This window comes from Penicillium griseofulvum (genome assembly GCF_001561935.1).
Source record: "Penicillium griseofulvum strain PG3 chromosome Unknown contig_12, whole genome shotgun sequence".
Taxonomy (NCBI): Eukaryota; Fungi; Ascomycota; class Eurotiomycetes; order Eurotiales; family Aspergillaceae; genus Penicillium; species Penicillium griseofulvum.
In genome coordinates this window covers 231,466-255,780 of record NW_024467435.1, presented here as the reverse complement: position 1 = coordinate 255,780, position 24,315 = coordinate 231,466, and the positions used below count along the sequence as shown (strand labels likewise).

General features: G+C 46.8%; 10 protein-coding genes across 10 annotated transcripts; 5 read left to right on the top strand and 5 right to left on the bottom strand.

Annotated features, from left to right (window-relative positions):
- Nucleotides 1–181: 181 nt before the first annotated feature.
- On the top strand, nt 182–749 carry rps23 (40S ribosomal protein uS12; the record flags this gene model as incomplete). The annotated part of the gene is made up of 2 exons (XM_040796695.1): nt 182–440; nt 571–749. The coding sequence occupies 2 exons, from the start codon at nt 182–184 to the stop codon at nt 747–749; spliced, it is 438 nt and encodes a 145-aa protein (XP_040650125.1).
- Nucleotides 750–1,920: 1,171 nt separating this feature from the next.
- PGRI_089810 (translation initiation factor eIF2B subunit beta) lies at nt 1,921–3,107 on the bottom strand (the record flags this gene model as incomplete). Its single annotated transcript, XM_040796694.1, has 3 exons — nt 1,921–1,993; nt 2,063–2,897; nt 2,954–3,107. The coding sequence occupies 3 exons, from the start codon at nt 3,105–3,107 to the stop codon at nt 1,921–1,923; spliced, it is 1,062 nt and encodes a 353-aa protein (XP_040650124.1).
- An 872-nt stretch (nt 3,108–3,979) lies between these two features.
- On the top strand, nt 3,980–5,574 carry nemA (Nem1-Spo7 phosphatase catalytic subunit NEM1; the record flags this gene model as incomplete). The annotated part of the gene is made up of 2 exons (XM_040796693.1): nt 3,980–5,378; nt 5,432–5,574. The coding sequence occupies 2 exons, from the start codon at nt 3,980–3,982 to the stop codon at nt 5,572–5,574; spliced, it is 1,542 nt and encodes a 513-aa protein (XP_040650123.1).
- A 384-nt stretch (nt 5,575–5,958) lies between these two features.
- PGRI_089790 (uncharacterized protein) lies at nt 5,959–6,906 on the bottom strand (the record flags this gene model as incomplete). The annotated part of the gene is made up of 1 exon (XM_040796692.1): nt 5,959–6,906. One exon carries the CDS (start codon nt 6,904–6,906, stop codon nt 5,959–5,961), a length of 948 nt encoding a protein of 315 aa, XP_040650122.1.
- A 4,066-nt stretch (nt 6,907–10,972) lies between these two features.
- PGRI_089780 (glycoside hydrolase family 76 protein) lies at nt 10,973–12,566 on the top strand (the record flags this gene model as incomplete). Its single annotated transcript, XM_040796691.1, has 4 exons — nt 10,973–11,072; nt 11,147–11,394; nt 11,463–11,912; nt 11,997–12,566. The coding sequence occupies 4 exons, from the start codon at nt 10,973–10,975 to the stop codon at nt 12,564–12,566; spliced, it is 1,368 nt and encodes a 455-aa protein (XP_040650121.1).
- A 1,590-nt stretch (nt 12,567–14,156) lies between these two features.
- On the bottom strand, nt 14,157–14,961 carry PGRI_089770 (uncharacterized protein; the record flags this gene model as incomplete). Its single annotated transcript, XM_040796690.1, has 7 exons — nt 14,157–14,180; nt 14,245–14,247; nt 14,314–14,316; nt 14,382–14,453; nt 14,654–14,712; nt 14,782–14,788; nt 14,863–14,961. The coding sequence occupies 7 exons, from the start codon at nt 14,959–14,961 to the stop codon at nt 14,157–14,159; spliced, it is 267 nt and encodes an 88-aa protein (XP_040650120.1).
- Nucleotides 14,962–16,058: 1,097 nt separating this feature from the next.
- Nucleotides 16,059–17,233, bottom strand: PGRI_089760 (FAD-dependent oxidoreductase; the record flags this gene model as incomplete). Its single annotated transcript, XM_040796689.1, has 3 exons — nt 16,059–16,362; nt 16,413–17,153; nt 17,205–17,233. The coding sequence occupies 3 exons, from the start codon at nt 17,231–17,233 to the stop codon at nt 16,059–16,061; spliced, it is 1,074 nt and encodes a 357-aa protein (XP_040650119.1).
- Nucleotides 17,234–17,742: 509 nt separating this feature from the next.
- Nucleotides 17,743–19,275, top strand: PGRI_089750 (Tetracycline resistance protein, TetA/multidrug resistance protein MdtG; the record flags this gene model as incomplete). The annotated part of the gene is made up of 1 exon (XM_040796688.1): nt 17,743–19,275. The coding sequence occupies one exon, from the start codon at nt 17,743–17,745 to the stop codon at nt 19,273–19,275; it is 1,533 nt and encodes a 510-aa protein (XP_040650118.1).
- A 714-nt stretch (nt 19,276–19,989) lies between these two features.
- PGRI_089740 (MFS transporter) lies at nt 19,990–21,474 on the top strand (the record flags this gene model as incomplete). Its single annotated transcript, XM_040796687.1, has 1 exon — nt 19,990–21,474. The coding sequence occupies one exon, from the start codon at nt 19,990–19,992 to the stop codon at nt 21,472–21,474; it is 1,485 nt and encodes a 494-aa protein (XP_040650117.1).
- A 96-nt stretch (nt 21,475–21,570) lies between these two features.
- PGRI_089730 (glutamate--cysteine ligase) lies at nt 21,571–23,661 on the bottom strand (the record flags this gene model as incomplete). The annotated part of the gene is made up of 7 exons (XM_040796686.1): nt 21,571–22,464; nt 22,522–23,038; nt 23,086–23,196; nt 23,244–23,356; nt 23,409–23,474; nt 23,525–23,597; nt 23,651–23,661. The coding sequence occupies 7 exons, from the start codon at nt 23,659–23,661 to the stop codon at nt 21,571–21,573; spliced, it is 1,785 nt and encodes a 594-aa protein (XP_040650116.1).
- Between the last annotated feature and the right edge of the window lie 654 nt (nt 23,662–24,315).

Here is a 24,315-nt window from a genome sequence, read left to right as displayed (position 1 = left end):
ATTCGTATCATTGCAAGATCCTTCAACGATCGCATCCATTTCTACGCACAAAATCGGCCTTCGCCCAATACCGAACCCGCATCGAAAACACACACAAATAGCACAACCACCGTTACACTCGAAACGAGGCTAACAATTTTTTTTCTCGTTCAGTTGACCGTCGAACACATAATCCGCCAACATGGGTAAAGGACAACCCCGTGGTTTGAACGCCGCCCGCAAGCTCCAGTCGCACCGCAAGGATCAGCGCTGGGCTGATGACCACTTCAAGAAGCGTCTTCTCGGAACCGCTTACAAGTCCTCCCCCTTCGGAGGTGCTTCCCACGCCAAGGGTATCGTTCTCGAGAAGGTCGGTGTTGAGGCCAAGCAGCCCAACTCCGCTATCCGCAAGTGTGTTAAGGTCCAGCTCATCAAGAACGGCAAGAAGGTCGCTGCTTTCGGTGGGTAATCCCGTTCCTTACTATTTCGTTATGGATGTGTTGGAAAGGTCTATACGAGTTGGAATCACGACAAGATGGAAACAGCCACACAAACACCCACAAACATATGCTAACCAGCATGTTTCTACAGTCCCCAATGACGGTTGCTTGAACTTCATCGATGAGAACGACGAGGTCCTGCTCGCCGGTTTCGGTCGCAAGGGTAAGGCCAAGGGTGATATTCCCGGTGTCCGTTTCAAGGTCGTCAAGGTCTCCGGTGTCGGTCTCGCCGCTTTGTGGAAGGAGAAGAAGGAGAAGCCCCGCTCTTAAACAACTCGACGCGTTCTGTTCGAAAACAAAAATGCAGCGACCGGGAGCCTTGGAGTGTGGGAACGGTGCCGGACGGAAAGCCCGCCTCATCAGCGCCTTGATTTCATGAGATATTTTCTTTTTGGGGAGTCCCCCGGCGGGCTTTCGTCCGGAGTGTGGTGGATCCGCTTATTTGCGAATTAAACACGATTGATACAACCTCCAAAAGATTATGGCGCCATGACTTTCTATCTCCTTCTCGGGTTTCAGACCTTCCCGTATACTTCCACTTGCTTCTTGGATCCTTGCTAAAGCTGTCTGTTGGGGACGCAGTGTAAAGCGTAGGGTATAATATTGGTGTGAACACGGCGTTCGTGGGCATCATAGATCTATAAATATACAAGCTGTTCGGGTACATAAGTCGGTCTTATATGCTCAGGTGGGGCTTTCAATGTCTGGGGATTTGATCCTTGCGGACCTGTATCTATCTCATGACCTAGGCCTTGGAAGTCCATTTCCCTGCGGAACAAAGGTCGCCCACAAGCCTAGTATTTGTAAGGGCTACTATATATATGTATCCAATCTTGCATATTTGGCCATGAATATATATCATGCCTTACAATAGCGATCGGGATTTCCTTGTTATTACCTTTGAACAGGCCATGATGCTGGCATCGTACCTTCACAAATCAAATGGTCTATATCGACAAGGAGGCACCCACAGGTGGTCATATTAAGGTCTATTGCTTTCTTTCTCTTCAGTACAGTCGTGATTGAAAAGCCGGGTGTCCCAAGGAAATGTAGAAAGATATATAAATCAAAGAATGGGATATAATTGTGATCTATATGCTTGCAGAACCAATTTAAAGATACATGTATAGATGACTTATAGCACATGGGGATTCTCATCCGTCCAATAATAGGCACATTGGCTACTTTATACTGCAACTAGTGCTCAGCCATATCTACATGCCAGGTGAAGCTCAACTACCGAGGCTGCTTGACATGTGTGAGAGTCTAATGCATTGGTCAACACAGGGCTTTCTAAACATTGGCGGAAATGGAAAGAAATTTTATTCATTACTTCTGCGTCAATCGTCAAAGTAATTCCTCGGGTATCGTACGTGCAGTCCCTCAATTTTTTATGTTTATTTCTTGAGTTGTCACACAATTGCCTAAGCCGACTACCAGCTTAGAAGCTGATATCTTCTTTGCGGTAGTGGTCTGAGACAATGCGGTAAAGGTATGATGGCGCATGGCCACCGCTGGAGTAGGGAAAGCAAGGTTAGCATTAGAAATGAGATCAACGAGTGGGATGCGTGGTTGCAACTTACATGTTAGTGATGTAAAGATCGACGAGCTCGGCGGGAACGTAGTCATAGATAGGGTTTTGCACATCGACCAAGTCGACGAGATCACCTTCCTCGTAGGAGAGAACTTTGCTTGGGTCACCGTATTCAATAAGGGAGTCAAAGTCAAATGGATAGACAGGGCTGAGCTTGTAAACACCACTCACGACCACGACAGGGGTCTGGTGGACCTTGGCGGCACGGGCGATGACACGGGTACCAGCTGCGGCGACGAGGCCGCCGTTGGCAAGGACGGAGTGTGTGCCGAGAATGACCTTGTTGACTCGCGACATGATAGCGAAGACGGCAGAGTCTGGGATGAGAATGACGGTGATGCCATGCTCGATCAGTGGCTTCTGGAAAGCCTCCAAGCCGAGATTGTCATCGTCGCTAGCGCTACCACTGACGGTGGCATGTGTAGCTTCGTGATTATTCGGGTACGACTCAGCATGGATGACGGTGAACTTTCGCTTGGTGGCAGCCTTGAGCAGGAACTTTTGGACAGTGGTCGAGGATGTGTGGGTGAGGATGATTTCGTTGGAGTGAATGTGATCCAATGCGTACGCGGCGATTTGGTCGTCCACCTGACCGAGCTCATCAATGATCTCGCCAATACCCTCCAGTACTTCAGCCCGTACATCTTTGCCTGGGCCGTGGCCAGGGAGGCGTCCGCTTGGAGAGGAAGCTCCTGGGGTGCTGGGAAGTGAGTTCTCGGGTTCGGGATGGGAGAGAAGGCTGAACATAGAGGTCAGAGGGGGGCGAGAGGATCTATCTTCGGGCCGGATGGAGGGCGAGTCACGATCCAAAGGCAATGCTGGATCTAAGAATTTATGAGTCATTCCTGTGTATATATTTGGACTAGAAGTTGGGACATACCATCATAAGCTCGGGGTGTCTGTGGCTGACTTTCGGAACCAATGTCACTAAGAGCGAACTCCGCGTCACGATCATCTTCCGCTTCGTCACGAATAAGACCTAGGACTCGGCGCACGATATTGCCCACAACCATCTCGCGCGGTTGCGCAGCCATTAGTCGCCTGCCCACACTCTGCACCCGCTCAATAAGCTTGGCTGAATCTGTTGTGCGGCATGCAGAGATTACGCTCCGTAGCAAATAGGCGGTTGCTGTGGCACATGATCGCGAATGACGGATTTGGCGTCGCTTGAGCAATCTGATATGAAATATACTATATTAGCAAGTTTGTCACTGGAGGTAGCGACTATGGCTGGAAGCTTTGAGATACGCACGAGATTAGAGTCTCAATAGAGGTATCAATGGGGTTCGTCTTGAGGCACTTGAGGAATGACCCCAGGCCCGGCGTCAGAGCCAATGAAGAAGGCATGAGGAAGTGGGATGTTTGGAGGAAATCTGCGCGGTGTCAGCGGGAGTTGAGTAATAGAAGTGTGCAGTGTTTAAGTAAAAACATACCAGGTCTCAAATCCAAATCATACTAATCATGAAAAATATAAAGGGTTGTATCAAAAGATTCTCAGATTCTCACAGAGCCAGAGAGAGTGGGAGAGACAAAGAATGATTTTCTGCCGTTTGATCTTGTCCGCTTCCCCACACTCATTGATCGTTCTATTGTCTCGGCTTCGGCTTTCCTATTGGTGTTATTTCAGTTTTCTTATTGTTTTATTATTTTTTTGGATTGCTTTCAGCTTTGAGCTTGTGGTATAAATCAAATTTGGAGTTGCGGAAATAGCTCCGGAGCACGGGTGACTGGCGCATTGAGGTTAGAACAGCTTACGCCTCCCTGCGCATCCCCCTCTTTCCCTCAGACAGCCCTATTACATCCTCCACTATCTCATGGACCGCTTTAAGTGGGTTTGATGATTTACTCACGATCCGTTTGTCACTAGATCGCTGTGCCCCCGTCTCCCGTGACGCCTTGAGGGAAGATGAACTCGCTGAATATCCTGTCCTCGCGAGTCATTGGCCAATCTTCCAACTCTTCACGCCATAGATCGAAATCTCAAGGCGATAGCAAACGCGCGCCTCTACCGGCGGACTTCTCGAAACTCCGCTCTTATAGCGAGGATAACTTTCGGTCCCTCGATCATAACGAGAAGAGCTACGACGGCGGACCACCGCCTGTGGACGAAGATGGAGAGGATGTGGCATATGGCTTAGATGAGAAGACACCGCTACTACAGGAAGCTCACAAGAATGGCACACTCACTGCTCGAAGTACTTGGCGACTAATTACCCAACGGTTTTTTGATGCGATCACGGAAACGCTCAAGTTCATTCTGTCTACATTTGCTGCACCCGGTGTGTATTTGGCTCAATGCTTTCAGGCTGACGATGGTCGATATTCGCTTCTTGCACCTGTTCGGAAACTGCGACGCTCCTCCGCCGCCCCAACCATCCGGTCGGATAAAGGGGCCACCCGGATAGAAGGTCGGCGTCGCAGTGGCTCCACCCGGAAGCTCCGACCTCAAGGCTCTCACGAATCCATTATATCGACAACATCAGAATCCGAGACAGATCGACGGCATATCAAGAATCTCTCAAGTGGGAGGAACCGACCCACCAAGACGAAAAGCCACGATCCAGGTCCAATACCAGAAGGGGAAGAGCACACGCCCCGTCGGTCTATACGCATCAAGCTCCATAATGAAGAATCTCTCAAGCGGCAGAGACACCGAAGATCCCAAAGTTCAGATTTAGGACATCCAATGCCCGAGGGTGTCTCTCGAGTTCAGGGTGCTGTCCACCTGGACAGTTTGAAGTCCCCAACATCTCCCAACATCCATCGCATTACAAAGTACCCACACTCTCCAACTCCACCGCGCCCACTTCTCCCGCCCCGAGTACCTTCATATACTGCGGCACCCCGCAATGCCCGACCCCCGCAAAAGACTTTGGTGCTAGATCTCGATGAGACCCTGATCCACTCGCTCGCCAAGGGTGGCCGGATGTCCAGTGGTCACATGGTCGAGGTTAAGCTCTCGATACCCACGACTACTTCATTGTCCCCGGGCGGACCGCAAACGACACTGGGCCCTCAGCATCCCATTCTGTATTACGTCCATAAACGGCCACACTGCGATGAGTTCCTGCGCAAGGTTAGCAAGTGGTACAAACTCGTCATTTTCACGGCCAGTGTTCAAGAGTACGCTGATCCTGTCATCGACTGGCTGGAGTCGGAACGGAAATACTTCCAAGGCCGTTTATACCGACAGCATTGCACATTCCGCAACGGGGCATACATCAAGGACCTGAGTTCTGTGGAACCCGATCTGAGTAAGGTGATGATTCTGGACAACAGCCCGATGAGCTATATCTTCCACGAAGGTAATAGTTACCTTTATCTATCGTTGTGCGCTCGAACTAATAATCATTGGCAGATAATGCGATTCCCATCGAAGGTTGGATCAACGACCCTACTGACAACGGTCTGCTCCACTTGATTCCCATGCTCGAAGCTTTACAATCTGTCACGGACGTCCGGGCTTTATTGGCACTTCGCCGCGGCGAAATCGAGTCATGATCGTTTTCCGCATTTGCGTTCACGAATGCGCATGTAGGTGTATAAGGGGTTTGTGTTTAGAACCGATGTCCAACCTTTCAAAATGAAAATAGAAAAAAAAAGATATCACGGAGCAACGGAGGGAATTGGGGACCAACACGATCATGCAAGCGCAGTTATTCATAATAGCATTCAGTGTCTAGTTTTGTTGCTAGGAATGGAATGGAAATCCGTACATATGACCTTACTATATGCCCCTGCTCAAAGAAGCCTTTTGGATGTTGTTCATACCTTTAGCCAATAGAATAATCTCGAAACAGAAATTGGCTCGACTGCTTTTGTGCGAGAAGAACTAGATAATCCTTAAAAATAGCCATTCAGCACAACATACAATAAGACAATGTCCTAAAACTCCACAGAAAGCGCCATAATCTTCCCACCCCTGGTACTCGTGCCATGAACAGGAAGCTTGGTCTCCCCTCCAGTAGTGATATAAAGAACATTGCTATCTCTCTGTGTCCTCCCAAAAGCCGCCGACGTAGCAGTCATCAAATCGGTCGAGCCCTTCGAGCCCGCAATAACCTTATGATGTCCATTAGGAAAGACCCTGATAACCACATCATCAATAAGACCCGCCAAATATGCAACTCCATGCGGACCGATAGCAAAGTCATCAGCCCGTGTATCATTGCTGATAACCTCGTAAGCCCCCAAGGCACGACCGGTATGTGTATCAATTCTGACACGACAGAAAATCCGCTTCGGGCTGTTGGTGTAGTACATATAGTCGTTTACAATCTTCAACCCGTTGACCCCAAGCAATAACCCCATATCATTATTTGCGGCCATTGTCTCATGTTGGTGGATCACGCTGTAGCTACCAGTGCGGATATCGAGATACCATATAACGCCGAGTTCGGAGTCGGTGATGGCGACTGCATTTCCTTCATCTAGAGCGGCGATGCCATTCAAATAGCTAGCGGGGAGTTTCGCGATAAGGGTTGATTTGGCAGGTCCGTGATTTCTGAGATCGATTGTCCAAACTGAATTGGATGCAATGACTGCATAGATATCTGGTGAAAGCTCCGTAATGCCATCTGCATCTTCGGCGCCGTCGAAGTGATGGACCAGATGGGCTGAGCTGGGATCTGATGGGATGGACGGGTCAATTTCCCATAGCTCTGCTGTGCTTAGCACCGCGACGAGGAGGTTGCCGTTAGGTCGGACTGCGATGTTCTCGACCCAGGTTCCGTTGGGGAATCTGTGGATTTCGCGAAGATTTGGGGAGTGGGCGAGGCATAGAGTTTGGATGAATGTAAGGAGTAGTAATAGGGATTCTAGAAGATTAGCCATCTGTGGAGGATGTCGTATAACGTTCTGAAGCACCCGTCGAGATGGGAGTCTTTGTCATTTAAAAAATTGGCCGATGTGCTGGGTCATTTTGTACTTAGTTGGTTTCCTTGGAAACCGAGTGGTGTAGTATGCACATGGATTCAGTAGTACCCAAGTATTGGTAAGCAGAAAGCCAGACCTTCCAAGGTTGGAATATTGTACTCCGTACTCCATACTGCACCGATAAGTATTCTGAAGCTTCAGGTGGGACTATGCAGAATTGCAAACGAACCCAACCCAATAAAGGGTATATAAGCCGAAATACTAAATAGAGGTCTTGGTTGACCGACATGATCTAGAACCACTGATTTACCTGTGTCTCACCTCGTTTATGTCCCATAAAATTTATTCTATCAATAGATCAAATATCGTAGATTTCCACACTTGATAAATTCCGATATTGTCTAGGCTCCTAGATTACAGAATCCTCGGAATTGGACTATAAAGTCCGCAGTCAAAAGGATGCCAAGGTTCATCTGCGCGGGTGGATGTAAGCCATCCCTTGGCGTCAGCACCACCCGTATGCGGCGTGCTTGGTAATACGCCTGGTCTTGGCTGCCAATCTTACCTCCTTGGAGGATGTGTATGTTGTTGTACAAGGTTCTTGGTAATACGATCTTGGCTGCATTACTGTTGTAGCGGGGTAGAGACCCAATTTTACCACTAACACTCTAGCTACTGCAGCATCAAAATAGCAGGTGTAGGAATTAGATTTTAGGTACACTCCGTATAAGGTGGATATCATTGCAAAGAAGCGGAATTCTCAGCTGTTCGGATTTAAGGATTTAAAGCCTTCAATTTATGCTTCATGCTTACTGAGTGGGGCTAGAATATTAGAATTTGATTGGTGAACCAAGCTGAGCTACCAATGATCAAAGGCTAAAAGATCACGTTCGGATCCACTTCAATAGTACAGGCAATAAGGTTGACCACGTACTCCGTACAGTAAGCAGTCTGTATGATAGTTCCAACGGCTAACAAACAGTTTAATTAGGGGCTGTGCTCGTATCCAAACCATGGAGTGTACGAGATTTCAGCCTCTCCCCCACTACTAGGACCTACGTAGCGCCGTTTCTGTAAGGTTACATCTTACTATCTACAACAAGTCACCCTCATGGTACATTTAATTGGGTCTGGGATAAGGTAATAGAAAATTGTGCAAAAATTGGCGACATATACAGAGAACGCAGGTCCTTCGTTTTCTCTGATTGATTTTTCGCTATTGCGAATAACCTATACTCGAGCTTGAGTATATAACGATGTCAATTCTCAGGGCTTCCGCGTACCAACGTCGTGCCAGAGACCAAAGGCTGCGATTTACTGAGAATGGAACTTTCCAAATCTCAGTTTTTAATGATTTGCACTTTGCTGAAGGTACCATGAGAAATTCCAACCATTGTTCCAGTATGCTAGTTTCTAACTATATTAAAGATGATGAAGCGGACGAAAACACCTCGGAGGTAATGAACTCCGTTCTTTCTTCAGAGAAAGTGCAACTTGTGGTACTCAATGGAGATTTAATTTCCGGAGAAGCAACACAAAGATCGAACTCTAGTCTCTACGTTGATCGGATTGTTGCACCACTAGTCGACCGTGGTTTACCATGGGCATCGACTTATGGGAATCATGACAGCGAGGTTAATCTGGACCCCGAAGAAATCTTTCATCAAGAGACAAAATATGAAAACAGCTTGACCCAGAGAAGGGTTCAGAATTCCTCTGCCGGCATCACGAACTATTACCTGCCTGTATTTCCGCCTCCGAGTTCAAATGATAATACACCCGTGTTTATATTATGGTTTTTCGACAGTCAAGGCGGTCATTATGCTACGACAGAGAATGGAGATGGCAAATCAAGACCGAGAAAGAATTGGGTAGATGACAGCGTAAGTACCACGTTGATGAAACTTCGAGATTTTCACATCTCCTACGCTTGATCTAGGGATTTGAGGCTGTGTGAAAGCATACTAACTTGTTACAGGTTGTTGAATGGTTTCAAAAAGCCAATGCAAACTTGACATCTACCTACGGACAAAAAATCCCGTCTTTAGCTTTCGTCCATATCCCAGTTCATGCAATGCGCGCATTTCAAAAATCTGGTGTTAGCCCAATCAACGAGCCAGGAATCAACGGAGAACGAGTCCAAGAACAAGGCTATGACGCCGAGTCCGGCTACCATTCTCAGGATTTCCCATTTATAAGCGCTCTGCTGAACACCACGGGGCTGGCGGCGACTTTCAGTGGACATGATCACGATAATGACTGGTATGGACCACGCTATGCTCTATGTTCTGTTCTCGGTTCCAAGTCAACCCGTAAAAAGATGTCATTTGTCTAATCGTTTTCTTCTAATAGGTGCTTCAAATGGGATAGTAAACTGTCTGGCCTCAATTTTACGGGAAATGGCATGAACATGTGCTACGGCCGGCATACGGGCTATGGAGGATATGGCGACTGGGCACGTGGTGGAAGGCAGATTTTTTTAGATCAGCGGTCGCTTGGGGATGATATTCGGACTTGGATTCGGATGGAAGATGGGTCAATTTCAGGTGATGTGAATCTCAATGCAACGTATGGTCATGATCAATATGGGTTGTCTGAGAGGAGGGGTATCAACGGGCAAAAGGTCATCAACGGGCAAAATGGTGGTCTTTCTCCTGATTACTTGGGTATTATTTCTTTGTGGATATTTTTATTTTCTGGGTTCATATCTGGCTTTCACTTATGATAAATGAATGGGTTGATTTTGTCAATGGAAGTGCAAGGACTATAGGTCTGTTAAGTTGCGAGACTGGTTGTAGTTCGCTCTCAGGGAATGTTGTGAGCATGTAGAACTTGTTGATTTACCTTGCCTCGTAGATGACTGACAGGGTCCCAAACATTGAGTGGGAGCACAATGTGAGAAAAATATACATTTTACCAAGCTGTGAGATTGAGAGGCAGCTATTGGCGTCGATGTGGGGCTGAATGGCTGTTATTGGATGTTGTGTATTGTGCCTGCCTCAGCTGTTGAGATAGAAGATTGTTATTTGGCAATGTGTGTTGTTCTCTGTGTTATCATAACTCAGGGGCCTGCAGCGAAGACAATAGCACATCGGTAAGTGTTCGCCCCTCACATAAAGCTGCAAATTGTGGCTTATCCCCACTATCGCAGCAATTTTGGGTCTGGAAGGGTTCACAATCATCAGGATGCCGTGAGCCTCAGGAGCAAAGGATGTATATTGTCCTTCGTACTTCGTATATATATATATTATCTGGAGTTGATTAAATGTAGACCCCTGGTGTTAGTGGAGTCGAAACACACAGCCCTCTTTTTGATAGAAAAAGAACTTTCCCGCCTCTGACGTCAGTGACCCCTGGGGACCCACTATTTCTGCCCCAGGCCCTGATTACCAAATACAGCAAAACAGAGAAAATATTGGGAAAATATCAAGACTAAGTCAATTATTATTGAAGAAAGAATTACGTAGAATGTTAATCAGTTAGACCTCTAGAAAATTAAATTCTACAGTAAGATAATTGAATATGAAAAAGCCAAGTCTAGTTCGGATCCGTGGAATTGCTTGTCTCGTCTTTACACGCGTTTTATGGCTTGGCAAGTGGACCCTTAAGCCCTAGGAACAAGAGGACCATCCGGCATCTATCGCTTTTATTCATCAAGACCTTGATAATTTGGCATGCAGATTCTTAATCCTCTAATCAACCTTTAAATGTACAACATATGTTGTACGAATACAAACAACATCGGCTTATACTGGGCCGGTGGCGAACATGATAGATCTACTGGTTGATCATCGGTCAAGTCTTTCGCAAAATCAACCAAAAGCTTGCAATTTCTCTTAACCCCACAGAAAAGTGGATTATGCCCTGAAAACTATTTTTAATTAAGAACTTTGGTTTGGGGGTCTTTGCCCATACATCATTGCGCATCCCCAACCCCCAAACACCTTTCAAGATCTCCCCAAACTTTCACCTCGACCATTTTTTCGTTTAGATCGATACTATCTATGATTGATTCAAGTCCGAAATGCACTTGTCCGGAACATGGTCCATCCTGAATGGCCTCATTGCAACACTTCTCTTTTCAACATTAACGCCTGCGATCGAATTAGACCTCAGCAATGAACGTACGTCATGGCGACACGAATTTATTTTCCGATAAAAGTTGGCATAGGACTGACTTTTTGTGATCAATGGACAGAATCGATCAAAGATGCCGCGAGTACGAGTACCTACTCCATGATGGGGTGGTATGCTGGCAATGAAACTGGCCAAATCCCTGGTTCTTTCCCTGAAAAATGGTGGGAAGGGTCTGCTCTTTTCCTTGCACTGCTTCAATACTGGCATTTCACGGGTGACGACTCTTATAACTCTTTGATGAGCGAGGGAATGCAGTGGCAGTCGGGCGACAAGGGTGACTACATGCCCAGCAACTACAGTAGTTACCTGGTGAGAACCACGCGCCGATCCAGAAATACTGCCCAAGGATAGCTCTCTGATTATTCTTGAGTTTCTAGGGAAATGACGATCAAATGTTCTGGGGTCTCGCAGCTATGATGGCCGCTGAGCTGAAATTCCCTGATGTCCCGGACAAATTCTCATGGCTTTCACTCGCTCAGGGTGTATTTAACACTCAGACCGCTCGATGGGATACAACAACATGTGGTGGTGGTCTGCGTTGGCAGCTCTTCCCTTACCAGGACGGATACACCATGAAGAACGCCGTATCAAACGGTGGTCTATTCCAACTCGCCGCTCGTCTCGCCCGCTACACGAATGACGACAAGTACTCAAAATGGGCCGAGAAGATCTGGGACTGGTCTACTTCCTCGCCCCTGGTGAACAAAAAGACTTGGAACGTTGCGGACTCGACGCAAATGGCCAATGACTGCGCGGACGCTGGTAACTACCAGTGGACCTACAACTACGGCACATACCTGATGGGTGCTGCCTACATGTATAACTATGTGAGTGGGACCTCGATATTCTCCATATACCCATTCTGCGTGATCAATCCTTCTATCTACAGGCACTAACATCCACCTGTACAGACGAATGGAGACGAGAAGTGGAAGACCCCAGTAGACGGTCTCCTCGGCCGCACCCTGAAAACCTTTTTCCCTCACGGCGACGTCTTTGAAGATACAACCTGCGAACCGATCAAACGGTGCAATTTCAACGAAATCCTTTTCAAGGGCCTCACCTCCTCGTGGCTCGCATTCACCGCACTCCTAGTCCCGGATACCGCAGCGTTGATCAAACCCAAACTCGCAAGTTCCGCACAAGCCGCCGCAAAGTCCTGCACGGGAAACAACAACAACTCATGCGGTATCGCATGGTATCAAAACAAGTGGGACGGGACAACTGGTATGGAGCAAGAGATCAGCGCAACGAATGTCTTCCTTGCGAATATGATCAACTTCGATACCGGCACTTTCGGACCCGTCACCTCCAAGACAGGTGGAAACAGCAGCAGTGATCCCAATGCGGGTGAAGGGCGCGGGGATGAAGACAAGGAGAAGCCTATTACGACTGGCGATAAGGCCGGTGCCAGTATTTTGACGTTGATCTTCGTCTTTGGCTGGGCTGGGGCTATGGCCTGGATGATGCTAGGTACTTAACCTGTATATTTTATTTTTCATTGGCATTTCGGGAGAATGGAGTTTGGAGGATTCGATGATGTTTGTACATACTATCTTGAAATATTTTTATTCGGTGAAATAGGATACCTGTCTATATTCAAGTAATGATGTAAGATCTTGGATGAACTAACTTGACGAAATATGCGCGATAAGAGTGCTGTTTGCGAGCACAGAAACAAAGGCTCATATCACATAGTCTGACAAATTTTGATCCCGAATGAGCGACGCCAGGTTGTTATATCGACCTGTCCAACATCCTGGTATCACGGCACCACCAGAAAGACCATAGACCGAAGGATACTTTTGAGATGAAAAAGAGAGTATCTACTCTTTTTTTGTATTCATTACTCTCTGCCAGAGATTTGAATGGCCCAGGCGACTTATAGGGCCAGTGACCGGTCATTATTATATAAAAGACTGACCCAAGACTGAATATGTCAACAGCTACAGTTGACAGCCATGGCTTGCATGGATTGAAACATCCCGATTCAGGAGATGTCTACCGTTGCTGTTACTGTATCCCCAGATTTACAAATTACGAGAGTAAAGAAGAAAGCTTTGCGTGGACAAAACGGTCGGCCTTTGCATTCGCATCACAATATGGGGAAAACCCTATAGGGCCAAAAACCCAAATCAAGGCTTCCATGTAATACTAATTGAAGATCTCAACTCGTGCATGTTTCCTTCTCATAAGACCAACTCCTATTCGTCCAAAACTTCCAAAACTTCCAAACGGTTTCCAAACGATTTCCAAATTCTGTTAAATCCGTCATATGTTAGTAGAAAGGTAGAATGATCAGGACTTGGGTCCTTACCGTATCCTTCAATGACCAAAGAGTGATCCCCACTATCGTATATAGATTAGTATTGTCTGATCAGGTATTTGCATGGGTATAGTTCACTCACTAATTTTCTAATCGTCGAACTCTTGGCGATGGGGTGGTTATAGACCGTGGTCTCTGCATTGTTTAGTTCACCTACCACCTTTCCGTAGTAGTTTTGTTAGTTATAGCCTAATAACATCTTGAGTATGCAGATATTGCATTAGACCTGTACTCACATTCTAGATCGAGAGTTCGTTAGTTCTCTAGCCTCATATTGGATTCGAACACACTCACCACCTGTTTATTAAATACGTGTGAGCCGTGCGCGGTAGTAATTTCCTAGCTTGTATGAACAGAAATAACTCACAACCTGAATAGTCAGCATATGCAAACACTGAAGGATTGTTGATACCACTTACTCCCTGATATTCGTAAGTTCCGTCAGTCCCGTATACCAGAAGTATTCCATAAAGACCGAAGATAGTGACTCACGTCCTATATGAGAAACCGTTGTCAGTTATATCCTTATATCAACTAGGCATCAGAGAAATTACTCACTTCCTGTTGATCGTATGAATCATGAGTACGCTGTCAAAGCAGATATTCCAGAAATGCTGGTACCAGCACTTACCAGCTATTGATTCCGCTTTGTCAGTTGAAGCCCCAAATTACATCAGTAAATGCTGGCTACTTACTTGCTGTTTTCGGCAAATATTAGTTCCGTGATAAGGTAGCAGTTGTAGTATCACTTGAGATCGTGACTTACATCCTAGGATTTGGCACAAATGTTAGCAATGTGTTCAATAGAACCTTTTATTTCCATAAACACTTACAAGCTGTTCAAAGCAGTCTTGTCAGGACATTATTCCAGTAATTCGAAAAAATGGCGGGCTATAACTCACAACCTATAGTTCCAATGCTGTTAGTTCTATATTTCAAAATGGTAATATGTAGACTTCGGTTTACTTACACTCTTTTTAGGTTCATTGTAAGCACTCAACATCGCGTTGAGCATCGCTTCATGCTTCATCTCACTCACATCCTGATCTGTGTTAGCAAAAAGGCCATAGATTCACGAAGTAGCCAATCCCGAATAACTTACTAACTGTTGGGGTACAACATCATATAATTAGCCTTCTATCCTAGAAGTTGTGATTAGGCAACTTTTCACTCACAGCCTAACAATTTCAAACGATGTCAGCTTATGTCTTGTTAGATATCCAAGTTCAATTGGTGACTTACGGGCTTTTCCATGATCGAGTTAGTTTCTAGATAGTCAAATAAAATCTTGATAGGAGAGCCTGTTCACTCACAACCTAGACGTATCCAAATTTGTGAGCATGGTTTCAGCTATGCAACAGTTGTAATACCCACAAGCTATTTTCTGTCAGCGTTGTTCACATAAAAATACACATTCCAGCGATCCCTCCGTCTGGAACAATGGAACTCACCTCGTATTCTGTTTCCGTCACACCGCGTGAAGTCGTTATAGTCGGAGCGGCGAGCGCAAAGCTGAAGAGCAGCATAATCATGAAGACAATGAGCTGCATATCTGCGGTTATAGGTTACGGATTATCTGTGATGTGTTAGAAAATACCAAGAGAAAAAGCTGTCGTAAGGCTGTCGTAAAGCCGTCGTAAGTTGTCGTAAGTTGTCGATGAGTTGTAGATACGACTAACTCGAAGTGGTCTTGCATTCTCTTTAAATATTATTTGTTTACTATATTTCAATCAAAACAATAACAGTCTACCCCTTAATGTGGCTTACATCGAGGTCTAGAGTAGACAAATAGAACCAGAGGATAAACGCCATCAGGCTTTGGCTTACACATTTTTGAACGTTTAACGTGGTGTGCTGACACTGAAATGCTAGAGCTGTCCTTTTCAGCCCTAGATTTGAAAACAAGCATATTTAGTATATTTGATCTTGGGGCATTCCTCAAAACCTAATATTGGACGAACATTCCAACGGCTACTACTTCCATCAGTGTATCTGAGGATATCCTTAGATGCATTCCAGACTCATCTAAGGTTGAAAGAAGCGATTAGTTCAACCACGCCTACTGATCTACGCTTTCAGCTAGTATGAAGTTGCTAAATACTGAGTTACTAGAGCTCGCTCAAAATAAATGCCTTCCTAGCTTCTCGGCTTGATTAAGCAACATGGGCCGTCAGATTTAAGTAAGGGCGTGATAGTGAGACTTTAGGAAAGAAGAAAGCATAAAATTAGGGAAATGGCTATAAAGCGTGTTTTAACTTGCCAGGGAAGCAGAGTAGTAGTAACAGCGTCTAACATAGTCCAAAAAATAATGGAGGAGGTGGCGTCTTAAAAGAATTTCACTCGGGTCAGAGTAACCGAGGGATGCGTTTGCGTTGCTAGGTATAGTGAGTGTTGGTAGGTAACCATGCCAACACTACAAAAGCCCCGAGCTGGTCTATCGGCATCTCTCAATAAATCATTTTTGAACAGAGACTGAGATTCTCACCGACATGCTCAATAGCGCCCTTGATCCTTGATACGGGGTGACATAATTCGTATGTAGTTCCCCGAGGTCCCGAGTATATCCATTCAACAAACTGGATATTGAAAACATGGAAGCGGCCCAGTATCCTCAAAAAGATCTGCCTCATCATGCGCAACACCCGTACTATTTAGTAGGAGACAAGAACTCGGCAACTTTCTCTGCCACCCCCCAGCTAATCTTGTATCCACTTGCGCCGGCACCGTAACAAGAGATCACCGGAACATGGCCGTCATTAAGAGCCACAGATGACCCCAAGACAAGGTTGAGTCCACCACGTCTCATGGGTCGCCGAGCAACGTATACCTGCTTGACATCGAACCCATTTGTCGAAGCCAGTTCATCCGCCTGCTCGTCAATCATCTCGGGGCATAGATCTCTCACCCTCTTCAGAACGTCTTTCGTTGAAGCATCGTCAATATCCTCAGACCTAACGACTATTAGCGTCACTCCAACTTTGGGTGATAACTCAAATCATACCAGTTATTAGGCTCCTTCGTCCCACCAATAACAGTCCCACCACCGAGAGGCCGGGGTATGATGACCGTAGAGGAGCCATCGCTCCAATGATGACTGATAGTTTTCTCACAGTGATTGGAGACGATAATGAACTGACCACGTGAGGGGAAAGATTCCGGATCATTAAACCCCCTGCCACTTGCATCGACAACAGCCGAAACATGATCGCTCTCATCCTGGGATTTAGTCTCCAGATAGACAGACACGGCCTGTTCCAGGTCCGTCAAATGAGCTCGAATAAAACCAGTCCCTTGCGCCTCAGCCCGTGTCTGTAACCATTTCAAATACACCGGCGAGTTCAGGACCCAGCAACGGTAGGTAACACCTAATTGGATCGATGGATATTGAGATGGGTACTGCGCAGGGTCGATGATATGAAAGTCCGGCCATGTGGTGTAGCCATTTTCTTCGTTCAGGAACGAGGTCGCGTCGGTAGTGTCAAAATATTCGACTGCAGGAATGAAATCTACGCCGGCTTCAGGGTGGTTTTTCGCAATCTTCTCGAATTCTTGGTAGGAATGTCTCATCCAGGCCTGTTCCTTTCGTTCTTCGTCTGTTTTTGCGGGGGTGGGGCGGAAATGTGCCCCTGCCCATGGGGAGGCATAGTCAATTCCAACGTCTCCGGGTAACTCCCTTGCGATGATGGTGACTTTCATGTGTTTGGATAGTTTGACTGCGATGCTGAGACCGATGACGCCGGCTCTGTTGAAGTATCGTTAGATAAAAATAATAGGATGAGCTTTGCTCCCTTACCCGACGATGATAACATGGTCTTGGCCCATGATTTATTTTGGTCTGTTGTTCTAAGCTATAATGGTTTGTGAATCTGAATCTGAGTTACTATTTATGTTCAATGAGTCACCTAAATTCTTGAGGCTCTAGGGCTGACACGGGAAGTTCACACCGAACAGTCATATTGGGGAAGACCATAGTAACCGAGGAGAGATGGCGATGATTGGATAAATTCACATGTACATCTTTATTAAATTTTGTATTGTTGCATAGAATGGCTTTGTTATGGACTGTGTGATCGTGGCTTCGAGGGAGCTGTGTGACATAGTTTAAAACATAGAAAATGAGAAAAAATAGCTCAGAAATGAGATTCTAGTCTAAAGATGGCCTTTGTAACAGTATATTCAGTCTCTACTCTCATGTATGTAGTGTAGTAACTGTAGTAACTTCCGAGGTGAAGAACATCACAAACCCCGCGTGAAAGCGGTGAAGGATCAATTTATTTTGTCCCCAAATCTATCAAATCCACTTCTCCCGACACGCCACAGCTCTCCCAGATATGGTTGTGACTACACGGACAGACAGACATCATGTCACCGTAAACGGCAGTGAAAGGGATGTAGATGAGACTACAGCCCTTATAGGGTCCAGCAAGATCAAGTATGCTGGTGACACACCAGACATTTCGGGTGGTTCATCAGGGTCATCTAGCGACAGCGACGAGGAGGAAAAACCCTTGCCCAAGCTGCAGATTTTGCTACTCTGCTATGCACGCGCAATAGAGCCCCTGGCCTTTTTCTCTATCTTCCCCTATGTCAGTCAGATGGTACAGGAAAACGGAGGCTTGGCAGACACGGACGTTGGCTTCTACAGTGGACTCATCGAGTCAATGTTCTCCCTAACACAGGCCATTGTCATGATATTATGGGGCCGGGCAGCAGATTACCTCGGCCGCAAGCCGGTCCTAGTCTCCTCCTTGTTCGGAGTGACCGTGGCGACTGGCCTCTTTGGCTTGGCAAGAACCATACCACAGATGATCATGTTTAGGTGTCTTGCTGGTGTCTTTGCTGGAACCATCGTCACAATTCGCACCATGGTAGCCGAGCACAGCACACCCAGTACCCAGGCCCGGGCGTTCAGCTGGTTCGCCTTTAGCGGGAACGTGGGAATGTTACTGGGACCTTTACTGGGCGGTGCACTTGCTGACCCGGTACGACAGTACCCTGGTGTTTTTGGGGCTTTCAGCTTCTTCGAAAAATATCCTTACGCCCTCTCGAGCTTGGTGGTAGCGATGGTGGGAGCCACCGCTGCCCTGTCTAGCGCCTTCTTTGTTGAGGAGACGTTAAAGAAGGAGTCAGTTGTGGTGGGCCGTGATGGCGAGGCAGCATGCGATGCGCCAGCCCAGAGTGGTGACCTATCGACACGGCAGCTTCTCAAGTCGCGGGGTGTTGGTATGGTCTTGTACATTTACGGGCATATCATGGTCCTTGCCTTCGCTTACACGGCCATTATTCCCCTCTTTTGGTTCACTCCCATAGAGCTCGGAGGGTATAACTTCACACCTCTACAGATTTCGATGATGATGGGTCTAAACGGCGCCGCACAAGCTGCATGGCTCCTCTTGGTGTTCCCCCCATTGCAGAAGAAGATCGGGTCCAATGGAGTGATACGTCTCTGCGCTTACGCCTATCCGTTCTTCTTCCTATGCTGTCCTCTTGGCAATTTGCTTCTGCGGAGGGGCACAGATGCATCTGTTAAAGCCTTTTGGATTCTCTTACCCATCACCCTAGCAATCGGCTGCGGAGTCAGCATGAGCTTCACGGCGATCCAGCTCGCCCTGAATGACGTTGCACCCTCGCCGAGGGTGCTGGGCACACTGAATGCGCTGGCCTTAACCAGTGTTAGTACACTGAGAGCCTTTTGCCCTGCTCTCTTCAACAGTCTCTTCGCTCTGGGGGCAAGGACACAGCTGGCAGGTGGCCATGCCATCTGGATACTCATGCTCATACTTGCATCAGGCTTACCAATTACAGCAAAATACCTGCCAGAGCCCCAGGCAGCTGTCAAGCGCCGGAACAGCCAGGTTACTTGATGCGGTTCCGATTGGCCGATCTCACAGCATGATCAAGACTGGCCTAAAGCTCTTTTGGGTGAGCCACATTAATGATACAAAAAACTCCTGAAAATCGTTTCATGTGGTAAGTTCAATTGCTGTACATACATGAACCTATGTGAATAGGAAAAGCAGGCGAAAGACACGGCTTATGCCGAGTACATTTTCATTTTTGAATCCAAAAAAAAAAAAGAAAAAAAAAAAAAGATTTTGGCTCAGATTTGTCATTTAGCCAGATCAAAATTCTATTTCGGTATATATCACTCAATACATCTTTTCGGAACTTTCCTGTTACACTAGTTATTGGTTTGTACACAGATTTATATGAGAACTTGTGCAAGGAGTAAGCATCTTTACACGCATATCACAATTTCAGACCCTGGTAGACTCAACCGAAGATCATTCACAAAGCAAACCCCCTTACCCTAGCTATCAGACTATTCAATAGATCCTGACCTGAGCTTACGACTATTTTTTAGATCCTCGTCACCCACGCCGATCCTCGTCGATCATGATGCACATAAGGCCAAACAATGTTTTTCTTCCAGAATGCAGGGGCAAGGAATTCAGCCCAATGACAGTGCTATCACTACAAATTTCCATGCATTTACTTCCATTTGGGAACCGATTCATTCTCAGCCATACTAGTCACTCGGCGCCTCCCGTACAACGCCATAACGCCAAAAAGCCACAATGTCGACATATGAGAAAGTGATAATGGTAGATTTCGACGGCGACCATCCCCAAGACTGGCCCGCAACACGAAAATGGACCATTATGGCGACCATCGCAATCCCACTGTTCCTCATGCCTTTATCATCGACTATCACAACACCAACAGTCAATGCAATTGCGGATGAATTTCACACGACATCTACTATCACAGGCCCACTGGCACTATCATTGTTCCTGCTCATGTACTCCATGGGACCCATCTTACTCGGCCCATTCAGTGAACTATACGGCCGATGGCCAGTGTTGCAGATCGGAAGTTTCTTCTACCTGGCCTTCAATCTCGGCGCTGGATTCTGCACAAGCATGACCCAGCTGTTAATATTCCGATTATTGAGCGGAATAGGAGCAAGTGCATCATTGGCTGTAAGTTCCGATTTTGCTTTCATGGACGAGATTAGTCCGAGACTAACAATCTGCCAGGTTGGCGCTAGTATGGTGGGCGATGTGTTTCGCAAAGAAGAGCGTGGACTCCCCGTCGCTCTAATCAGTCTCGGCCCAGTACTGGGATCATGTCTTGGTCCCATTGTCGGCGGGTTCATCGCAGAGTACACCACATGGCGGTGGACGTTCTGGTCCACCTCTCTAGCCACGGGTGCATTTCTAGTGCAGTGTTTGATTGTTGCGCGAGAGACATATGCACCTGTTATACTGCTGCGGAAGAAAGCAGCTCTAATCGCAGAAGCAATCAGACAGGGCAAATACGATGGCCGTGTCTGGAAGACGCCTTTTGAAAAAGATGAGACAGTCGGCCAGCTGTACCGACGCACTATTTCCCGGTCCTTGTACTTTCTCGGCACGCAGCCAATTATCCAAGCACTGGCTTGCTACTACGGTTATCTTTATGGAATTGTCTATCTCCTTCTTTCTAGCTTCTCGGAGCTTTGGACAACGCATTATCAAATGAGGGTCAGCACCGGTGCCCTCAACTACATTGCGCCCTGCATTGGCTACGCCATCGGGGCTCAGATCTGTGCTTTTCTGACCGACCGGGTGTATCGGTATCAAGTAGCCAAGAACAATGGCGTGGGAAAGCCTGAGTTCCGGCTGCCGATTATGGTGCCAGCTTCGTTGCTGGTTCCTCTTGGATTGCTGATTTACGGCTGGAGTGCAGAGTACCACACTCATTGGATTGTGCCAGATATTGGTATTGCCCTCCCACTCATGGGGGCTACTATCATCTTCCAGTGTTGCAGTCAGTATCTGCTAGATACATTCCCTGTTTATGCTGCCAGTGCCAATGGTGCTGTTTATATTGTGCGAGGATTGACAGGCTTTGGATTCCCGCTATTCAGCCCGGCAATGTATGAGACACTTGGGTATGGATGGGGGAACAGCCTGTTGGCATTGTTGGCTTTGGTGATTGGATGTCCTATTCCTTTTATCTTGTGGAAGTATGGAGAGAGACTGAGGGCTGTGAGCAATTTCGCAGATCAAACCAAATAGTTAAGTAGTTTGATAATCGGTGTAAAGTGGATTTTAATAGAATTTGGCTTGATGTTCACTATAAAAAAGACCTTCATAAATACTCTCTATATACCCTCATTCATCTTCATTCATCCGCACAATCTCCCTCATCATATCATAGCACACCCTTTCACCAACATAACTATCCTGTCGATAATCCTCATGCGAGCGAACAAAATCCCTCATCCAAGTCGCCGGTGTAGGATTCTCACCACTTGCCCTTTCACTAATCAACTCCAAATACGGAGCAATCTTCTCCTGCTCCGCCGCCGCCATCTTACTTTGCTTCAAGTAATAGCGCACAATAGCAACCAACCCAGGGAACCCATTTTCCTCAGATTCACCATTAAAGATCTCATCAGCAGACATGAGGGCAAATTCCTCCCCCTCACCATTCAACCGCTTATGAACCTTCTCCTTACACATCGACTTCACTCCCCTAACTGAATGAGAACCCACCAACCACCCAGACCTCTTGAACCACATCTTCCTACCACGAACCGCATCCCGCTCCTTTGCAAACTCCATCGACTCACCCACCTTGTCAATGGGGATATAGAAATTCAAATGCATAGTGACAATAGCTCTGGAGAGCAGATACGCAAATATAGCAAATGCCGCATTTGCCTTGTCTGTGAGCTGGGACTCCATTGTTCGGAACTCAACACACCACCCAGGTCCAGTGTCCGTGGTTGGGAGCTTGAAGCGGACAGCATGCCAGACACAGCTCTGGAGGAGCTCAAAGAGCTTAGTGTTTGACGTGTTGAGGCTGTGCGTGTCTTCTTCTGTTAGGATGAGCGGGTCGCGCGAGAGGATGGAGGCAAAGTGCGTCGCTAGGGAGTCATCCATGCCACCATCTAGCAGACGTTGTTTAATTGCCGGGTTCATCGGTTGGAGTGGTGAGTCGTTCTCAAGGCCGGGGGGCTTTTCTTCGGAGAGGTAAGTGCGGTTCCAGGTCCAGCGTGGGGGCTGTAGGGGTCATGTTAGTTGGTGTTTTATGTTTTCTGCTTAGAGGGCTTGACATACAATGGTTTCCATCTCTTCTGGTCGACGGTCGTCTACTAAATCTCCGAATCGCTGCCACCTGATATCTGTGTCGACCAGGTATCCCTTCCAGATTGGGACTGCGGCGGTCATAGCGAGGAAGATCGGTGCGAGAGGGATGAGCTGGTCGTGTAGCCATCGGGCTTCTGTTTCGTTTGGTGCTTGGAAGGTTGTTTGCAGACTGCAGCAGCCAATTCCGACCTCGAGGTCATCCAAGCAGAGGTGATTTTTGATTTTCTCTCCCGAGGGTAAGATATCGTAGAAGATATCCGGTGTCTCGATGTCTTGGTAGACTGGGTAAAGTGTTTTCTTGTGACTCTGTCTGCGGCCGAAGACATTCTCAGGGAGAATTCTATACCGCGGAATAGAGCATACTGAGTGGTTTGTCTGGGTTCGACCTTGAGGAGTTGTCCATTGACCATCCGCTCCAGCACGGGGGAAGAAGGACAGTGACATTGTGTGCTGGTTTGGTGAAAGAGAACGATTGATGACTTGTCGTCTGTTTGTGGTTAGCTGCTAGTTCTCGAACGACTGGGAACTACATACCTTCTCTTCATATTTTGCTGGACACTCAGGAGATCCTCGATGCTCTCCGTGTATGGCTTGGCGGGAGTGGTCTCGACCACATACTTTGCCCATTCCCATTGAAGAACAACCCTGTTTGGTGTTAGATAAAGCTATTTTCATGATTGGGATATACTGACGGTTCTTCCTTGCTAGCCGGGTTGTCTTCCCATTGTCGAATCACCTTCTCCTGATCTAATAGCAATGTCGCCCGTTCAGAGCTTGAGTTCAGATCAACCAGATTGTATTCAATCTTTGCATTGGATTAGCATATTTCTTTCTTCATGGTCTAGGCCCATACATACCTCATCACCCCACGAAGGAACATTGTCCCTACGATATCGCTGTTTACGCCAAAGGCAAAGCAATTGCTGCAGCGCATTAGCAGCGAAGGATCTGTAAAAACGAAAAAAAAACAAACCTCAGTCGCCCATCTCTGAACATTTGGTGCAGCCTGTTCAGTCTCTGGCCAGCCTATCGATGGTCCTTCCACGCTATGCAAGGTTAGAAATCGCGAGTATGTGAAATTATGAGTGCATATACATACGGTAAGCCCATATTTGACACGATTTGGAGTTAAAGATAGGAAATTCCAAAGTAAATGTTGATAATGTGCTGGAACTACGGTGTACAAGAGACATAAAGTTATTTATAGCCAATATAATTTTGACCAGGCTATAACGTCATTTTCAAGGGTGTTTTGCCGATCTACAGATTTGCCGGGCGATCACCCGCGTAAGTCCGTGGAATGCTTTTGGCTGTTCTTTATTCAATGCCACATATGCTTCACGCTCAGGGAAACATGCTTGGCAGAGTCTGCCCTAACCTTGACATGACGACCCTATATGACGTGCGCGCTGCAGGGATGCAAGGGATAGATCGGCATTTTTCTTCAGGTAATTGCCAGACCCCGGTGACGAACGGTGAATATATAATTATGCTGGTAAATGGGACTCTGGGGACGATGGGGTCTGTAAACTAGGCCAGAACGCATGTTTAGTGCCAGGGAATTAGAATGAGCCATCACAACAACAATCGTGGAAAAAGAAGGGGATCCCAAGTTACACAATATTGGCCCTACGAATCTATAATTGAATGAGCATCTACATGCTTCGCACTTCTGTACCCACTTTCTGCAAGCTTGCGATGTATCAGGTACAGGGTCGCGTAATCCATATTCGTAAGCCTTCAGACTTCAATAGCTGAACCTCA